General features: G+C 40.2%; 1 protein-coding gene across 1 annotated transcript in view; it reads right to left on the bottom strand.

Annotated features, from left to right (window-relative positions):
* The window catches only part of LOC103044892 (inactive dipeptidyl peptidase 10), a 156,992-nt gene extending 152,741 nt beyond the window's left edge, over positions 1 to 4,251 (bottom strand). The window contains exon 1 of the mRNA XM_022680276.2: positions 3,897 to 4,251. Within this exon, the coding sequence (XP_022535997.1) occupies positions 3,897 to 3,953 (57 nt within the window). The 5' untranslated portion in view covers positions 3,954 to 4,251. The remainder of the gene's footprint in view (positions 1 to 3,896) is intronic.
* Between the last annotated feature and the right edge of the window lie 4,138 nt (positions 4,252 to 8,389).

The raw sequence follows: 8,389 nt of genomic DNA on the forward strand, positions 1-8,389 counted from the left end.
ATGATCAAAAGATCGCCGGTTCAAATCCAGTTTATGTAGCTTGCCATAGGCTACCGGAGACCTGAGAGAGCACAATTGACCTTGCTGTCTTTGGGTGGGTAGATGGCGCTCTCTCCCCGCATCACTCCAAAGGGTGATGTCATTCAGCACAAGGCATCTGTGAGCTGATGTATAGAAACCGAGTCGCTGCGCTTTCCTCCGAGTGCGCTGTGATGCTTACATCAGCAGCAGCTCAAAAAGAGAAGCGGTGTCTGACTTCACATGTATCAGTGGAGGCATGTGCTAGTCTTTATACACCCTACTGGTGTTGGGGCATCACTAGAGATAGGGGGAGTCCTGATGAGGTAATCAGCCTTGTAAATTGGGCAGACAATGGGATAAAAACATGCTCTTATTATTGTGCTATAACATATTTATCATATTATTATGCTCTATTTAGGATATTAACTATGATTTTTCACATCAATGTTAGTATTCCAATCACATTTTTATCTTTTAATAATGCTTTTATATTTAGGATATTACATTTAATGGGCAACAGGATCCAAAATGATAAAAGCAGAACAGCAAATATATCTTCATAAATCAACAATCTGGCTTAGAGGATTTGTTAGGAGCCATTATTTGTTCTTCAATATTTCATCTACTGCACAGCACTACATCTAATTAAGTCGAGCCAGTTATGCTCTCTTGGATTACTGGCATGGCTGGGATTTAAATGTGTGGTCTCTGGAGAGACGAAATGCCTCTCTAAGGTCGAGCTGTCTAAGATATGCCACTAAGGAGCCTCTTCTAAATCCCCTTCTGTAATAAAACAAGCAGCGGCAGTGCTGATGACACCTATGATGTGGTGAGCGAAGCTTAAGATAAGGATGGAGTACACTAAACCAAAAGGGAGACAGCTGCTTATCTAAAGTTTCTTCTGAAAGGGATTTTTGTCATTATTTTACAGAGGGGCTAGAAAATATTAAGAAAAAAAAACTGCATACTATTTATATGCTTTAGAGAGGGAGATATTTTATCTAGTATGATCCAAACCTTAGCAAAGCATAATGTTAAAAATGTATGAGTATTTATCACCAACAGTATTTAACATCACAACATCAGCATGCTGGATATTTATTTAAGTAATTAGTTTTAATAATAAATATCATGCTGCTAATTTCCACAAGAGTGTTCTCTTTTGAGTGTCCTCTCTCCAGAAAGTAAACCACATAATTGTATAAATTATTATTTTTTTACAAATAGTTTTCCCAGCCTTCTTTATCTGCAGTAAACGTTTCTATTCTCCTCCGAACATTTTTTAGTAGGTGTTGGAACACTGCTGTGAGAATTTGATTACATTTGGTCAGAAGAGCATTAGTGAGGTCAGGTACTAATGGATAGATGATTAGTTCTAGACCACAAATACCAACCGCTCTTACTCATCCCAGGAGTATTGGATGGTTTCTGAATCACTGCATAGAACACAGTTCTGCTGCTCCACAGTTCACCAGGCATCTAAAAATTTTCAGCATTTTGGGTTGTTTCTCATAAATAGATATAGATATAGATATACAGGAGTTGGACAATGAAACTGAAAAACCTGTCATTTTAGTTAATCTTCATTAATTGCACATTGCACCAGTAAGAGCAGAGTGTGAAGGTTCAATTAGCAGGGTAAGAGCACAGTTTTGCTTAAAATATTGCAATGGGTGACATACCAGAGTTCAAAAGAGTGACTAAGACAGCAAGTCTTTGTGATGTATCAAGATCCAAGAACCATATCCAACAGGATTAACTGTGGACGCAAGAGGAAGCTGTCTGAAAGGGATGTTAGGGTGCTATCCAAAAAACATAAAACCACCCCCCCCCCCTCCCAAAATGGTGAACAAAAGAAAAGTTGGTCTAGGTCTGGGGAACTTGTAGGCCCCCCCTGAGGCCCCCATGGTTGAAAAGGCTTCACTAAAGTGCCATTTAGAAAGAGGAAAAAGTATATAATCTGAGTTAAAATGAAATGCAGTTTTTAAAATATTATTTAATTTATTAATGGAAAAGATATATCCAAACCAAACTGGCCCTAAGTGAATAAGTTATTCCTAAGAATTACCAGCCTGAATTACTGAAATTACTCCAAAAGGGCATGGACAACTCATCCAGGAGATACCAAAAAGAACACAGAACAACATCTAAAGAACTGCAGATCTCACCTGCCTCAGAAAGGTCAGTATTAGTTATTTAATGATAAGAATAGTTACCATGGAAGAGTTCCAAGGCAAAAAACACTACTGACTGAAAAGAACGTCAAGGCTTGTCGCACATTTGCCAACAAACATCTTAATCATCCTCAGGCCTTATATTATTCTGTGGACTGACAAGGCAAAAGTAAAATTTTCTGGAAGGCCTGGACAACTTGCTGTACTAGATAGAACCATGAATTCTGCTCTTTACCAGAGAATACTGAAGGAGAATATCCAGCCATCTGTTTGTGACTTCAAGCTCAGGCGAACTTGGGTTCTGCAGCAGGACAATGATTTGAAGCACACCAGTAAAGTCCACATCTAAACGAATGTTTTGGAGTGGCCTAGTCAAAGTTGGATTGAGACACTGCGGCATGACCTAAGTTGTTCGGTTTAGTTGCAAATACTTTTTTACATCAAGTTTGTAGAAAGAAATTGTCATTTAAAAACTAAAAACTACTTTTATATATATTTGCTTATCTTTGTCTGATAAGCTTTTCTTTGTCTTAAGTATGAGGAGCAAATATGAGGGGGCAAATATTTTTTCACAGCACTGTAGATTTCATCCAGCATATGGTCACATCATATCACAGCAGGCTTCATCTTGAATGTGAAGCAGATTAATAGATGCCAGCAGCATGCACAACACCAGCAGCGCCTATATTGCCCTGTTTTACATAAATCAGCCCTGTGGCGCGCGCAGGCTGAAGAATAGGGTATAGCCTACACTTGAGTGGGCGCTGGAAGACTGACGGGCTCATTTTCAGCTGGTGAAGTGGGAGTGAGTGCAGGATAGGGAAGGATGGGAGCAAGTTGGAAACTGAGTGAGTGTGTGTGTATGTATGTATATGAGCTCTCTTCAGCACGCGCTCTCTCTCTGTCGGAGGCTCTGCTAAACGCAGTGCAATGCAACGGGACGGTGGTGTGCGCGCGCTCTCCCTTTCTCTCTCTCTCTCTCTCTCGATGACGCGCGTGCACACACGCTCTCTCTATCCCTCTCTCTCTCTCGCACACACACCACCGCGCGCGCGCGAAGGCAGGCGCGTTCCCGTCACCGCTGCATTCGACGTGCTCAGAATCACAACACGCCCTGATGCATCGAGTACTATGGATAAATCCTGCTTTACGCTGCTGAACGCTATATGCTCAGCAGTCAATGCATACGCGCGCGCCCCAGGACTGCATTGTATTTATGATGTCCCTGCATGGCCCCGTAACGGCACGATTGATTGGTTCGTTGCTGCAAGTGCACACTTATAGATAGACAGCATGGGGTTCACGTAACAAAGACAAAAAAAGCAACAAAAAGCGAAAAAGATCAAAGCGCAAAAAAAACGCGCTTTTGACAAATCCGGTTTAAAGCGATGAACAAAGCGTGTTGGCCACGGCAGCGCGCTGCGCTCGCGCCTCTGCGCTAAACTATTCTTCATCTGGGCATCTGGCAACTTGGCGAGAGCCAAACTTCATCCACCCAAAGCTGAACGCCGCAGGACACGATCTCGCGCTCAATCATCCCAGCAGGGGGAGTGTACAGTGCATTAGAAAATAAATAAAGAAGGAGGAACCAATAAATGTACACATACATATATGCATACTGTATATAGATGCATATGCACATGCATGTGTATGTGCATATATATTTTTTAAAAACGCACACACACAAAAAAACATTCTTACCTTGATGGTTTTAGAAGACTGGCACTTGACTTGAGACACTGTAGCTGTTTGGTTCATCTTTGAATCCAAATGCACCGGTCAATCTGCTCCAAAACAAGCGCGAGCTTTCTACAGCTCTCTCTACAGCAGTCGTAATCCACTCCAATAAAATAAGGGGCAGCAGCATAAAGCATCCACGAGCTCTCTCTCTTTCTCTTTCTTTCTCTCTTCTGCTTCTTCTCCAAGAGTGGTCTGGAGCAGAAGGGAGTGAGGCGCGAGGAGTGAGTGAATCACATGCGTAATGTATCTAGCTGCCCAGCTCTACCCACAGCCACTGTCGCCAATAGTGCCTCTTTCTGCTCTGCTCACCACGAGTCCCTCTCTCTCTCTCTCTGCAGCACAATCAACAGGATGGATGAGCTGGAGAGAGGGACTTCAGGAGCTTCATAAGACTCACACTCACACAAAGCAGTCATCAGCAGCAAGTGTGTGTGTGTGTGTGTGTGTGTGTGTGTGGTTATTTATAAATTATTTTCTCCACAGTGTTCAAATACAACTGAGAGCATTTGGTTGATGTAGTTGCCAAAGAAGAGAAAATAGCCTAATAAAAGCAAACAGCGGTAAAACACCATGACATACACTTTCTGGCCAAACAAAACTGGATTTAACTAAGCAAATAATCTGGGGTTGCTGCAGTTGGTCAGGTCAAGGTTCAGCAAAAATATGCGCTCAAAAAATGAGGTCAGCTCATGAATATACTGAATATAGACCAGGTTATTCCATCAATGAATTTTTCTTCCCTGATGGCACGGGAATAATCCAAAATGACAATGCCAGGATTCATGGGGCTGGAATTGTGAAAGAGTGATTCAGGGAGCATGAGATCATCATTTTCATGGATTGTTCACCAGACCTTAACCTTATTGAGAACCTTTGAAATGTGTTCAGGACTCATCTTTAATGCTGCAAGACCTTGTTGAAAAATGAATGCAACACTGGATTGAATTTTTGGTGGCGATTTTTTTTTTTTTTTTTTGGTCAGGAAGTGTACTAGATTTATCCAGCATTTTTCAACCTAATCTCTATTGTGCTAGTATATAAGAAAAAGAGGGGGTGGGGGCGAAGTCAGAGGATTTTGGGCAGGAGTTCAGGGCAGCTTTGCTGGAAAAGCATGAAGCTGAAACCCCCCACAAGAAGAGATAAGGGAAGATAAAAGGGAGAAAGAAAGTAGGCGGAAGATGGGGAGGAGGTGGGCACAAAGTTGTTCCACACATAGGTAGAGAGGAATTGAGGGTTTATATAGGGTGAAGAGTGGGAGGAGTAAGGGCGTGGCTCAATCTCCCAAAATTAAGTTATATTCATAACTCAAAAAAAAGAAAAAAGAAACCTCAAGCTGGTTAAGATGGTTGATCCATATAAATCTTGACCAGAATAGTATGTACTGAGTTTAATGGTTTAGCTGGTCTATAACCATTATTAACCAGCTAGACCAGCAAAACAAAGCTGGTAAACCAGCTGACCAACCAGCATGACCAAGCTTGACCAACCTAGCATTTTGACCAGCTTAGATCTTGATCAGAATAGAGCATGTTTTTTACCTTTGGGTCGATGGATTAGCTGGCCATACAATACCACTAGTATAACTTGACCATGCTGACTGACCAATAAAATCAGTGCGATCAGCATGACCATGCTGCTCAACCAGCATGACCAAGCTGGTTGGCCTGTACGACTCATATAACCAGACTGGTTGACCAGCATAACTAGCTTAAACATGCTGATTAATCAGCATGACCAGGCTGGTCATGACCAGCATCCCCAAACTTTGTTTAGCAGCATGGCAAAGAATGACCTAATTGACCAGCTTAGCTTTAGACCAGCAAATGCTACGCTTTTGTTTGAGTTTGATGGTTTATCTGGTCTACAAGCAATATCAACCAGTATGACAGTTTACCGACATGATCATCAATATATGTAATTAAGTACAAATACTTTAACTCACTTAAGTAGAAATATTATAGGCAATATAGGACCCTGTTGTGCAGCCTAAACGTTTGTCCTTAATGGCATTTTTCCCCCTTACATTACTTTTTACTTTTATACTTTAAGTAGTTTTGAAACCAGATCTTTTACACCTGAGTAAAAAGCTTAAGTTGATACTTTAACTTCTACACAAGTATTTTTAAACCCTTCGATATGTATTGATACTTCTACCTGAGTAATAAATATGACTACTTTCAATCAAGTCCAGTATGACCAAACAGAACTAAGCTTCTTAGTTGGACTGGACTTTGTCAATACACAAAAATGTAAAATGTACAAAAATGGGGATACTTTTTTTTCCAATGGACAGCAACGCTATGCTGATCAAGAGCTGGATAACCAGCTAGCTTATTCACCAAGTCAACCTGCTTTTAAACCACCTGAACCACCTTGAGCTGAAATCTTCAGCAGGGATGACACATAGTGGAAAAATACTGTTCCCCTTAATTCATTTTACAGTGGCCTTCAACTCAACTGCTTTTCTTTTCTTTGATTAATCTCAGGAAAAGCATATGAAGTACTGCTGAGATAAGTGAGCATACTCTATAGACACATCCACTCACCCTGTCCTGTTTAAATCATGAGAGTGTTTCATCCATGTGTTCTTTTTTCTATAGAATCACTTCAAAGTGATCTTGGAACATTTCACATAAAAAATGGAAAAGGGTGTAAAAACAAAACAAAAACGGTTGCATGAACATAGCCTTGGAGTTTCTTGGAAATAATTTTCCCCCAAAAAAATGTTCGGTTGTTTTTCAACCTAAATGCTGGGTTTATTCTGTTGATTCTTTATTTGGTTTTGCTGCTGGTTACTAAAGCTACATTAAAACAGCAGACAAAGAGATCCATGTCAGATTTTTTTAGATAGACACCACTGAAAATAGAAAAATATAAAATAGGGCAAGAGTGCACAAATATAAGGTATACAATATAAATACTGTAATTATATTTGAGTGTAGATAAGCAGGTTCCAAACTGTGTGTTCAGTTTATGTATAACCCTGGGGAACAAGCTGTTCCTAAGTCTGTTTGTCATGTGAAGGACCTAAAGCTTCTTCCAGTGGGACCAGCAGATCAAATAGGTTATGCCCAGCATGGGATAGGCCTTTGAGTAAGTTGGCTGCTTTGCTGAAACAGCAAGAGCTGAAAAGATGAAATAAGGACAGTCAGGAGCCAGTGATCTTGTGGGTGGTGGCAGCATCAGGAAGTAGGGCTGCTGCTGCTGTGCTTATTGACTACTGAGGTGGTGTTGGTGGTCCAGAAAAAAAAAAAAAAAAAAATCAGCAATGCGTGTGCCCAGAAACTTAAAAGCACCCTTTGTACACTGTCTCCATTGATGTACAGTGGATCAGGGACCACATCAAGTTTTCTGAAGTCTGTGATGAGTTATTTTGTTTTTGTTGAGTTAAGGATGGTTTTCTTTGAGCACAATGCTGCCATCCTTTGGAATGTCCCACCACACTTATGTTATGATAGTGTTTGTGGAGTAAGTAGGGGCACATTTGTCAGTATACAGGGCAAAGACCAGGGGGCTCACTATGCAGCCCTGTGGTGCTTCGGAGTATCTTCTTTCTATTGGATATTTCGACACTACAAAAGTGGCCCAAATCAGACTGAAAATCATTCACAGTAACACCCAACCAATGAGTTAATTATTGGCAGCAGCATCTGAAGTCGTTTAGAATAATTAGCAGCACCTGAAGAAATTGGTAAGCATGATTAGAAACACCCAAGCAACCTGATTAAACAGCTGGCATATTTTTTAACTCTAAACTGTCTATATATATATATATTAAAAAATAAGTTAACATTAGCTTGGCAGCTAAGTGACTTGGCTAGTTAGCAAATCAACTTTGTTAGGCTAACTAGACTTCAGCATACCTTCCTTTTTTATTACTTTACTCTTGATAAAGATAGCTAGTGTTTGACTGCAAAATGTTCAACATCTGCAAGAAGTTCCCACATCAGGGCTTTGTTTTCCGAAGTGTCTTCATGGCAGTGAATTACACTTTACAACTGTTCAGTAAACAACCCATTTAAGTCAAATAGTGCAAATGTGGCAGGGTGAGCAGACTTAATCAATATAAGAATTTATATTATTGCACCAAGGTAGCAGACTACACCACTTTGAGAATGACCACCCAAAGAATTCACATAAACTCAGGATTGTGGGTACAGAGGAAAAAAAAAAAAACACAAGTTTAATTAACAAAATCTTTTATTTAATCAAATTTAACTTGTAGAGAGAGATCGAGCGAGAGACAAAAACACAGCTGCAAACATTAAATAGCAACATTAATAAAAATCAATAAACAGGTAATTTGATTAAGAAATCAACAAAAGATGAAATTCTTTAGTAGGTGATTAGCAGGTGTTTACCTGTAGGGCAGAGGTTCACCAGGTGGGGGGGCAAAATTACCTAATCAAAAATATGTAAATTCCCAACCAGTAAAGCAAAAGTGAAAATAATGC

The sequence above is a fragment of the Astyanax mexicanus genome, chromosome 11 (genome assembly GCF_023375975.1).
Source record: "Astyanax mexicanus isolate ESR-SI-001 chromosome 11, AstMex3_surface, whole genome shotgun sequence".
Taxonomy (NCBI): Eukaryota; Metazoa; Chordata; class Actinopteri; order Characiformes; family Acestrorhamphidae; genus Astyanax; species Astyanax mexicanus.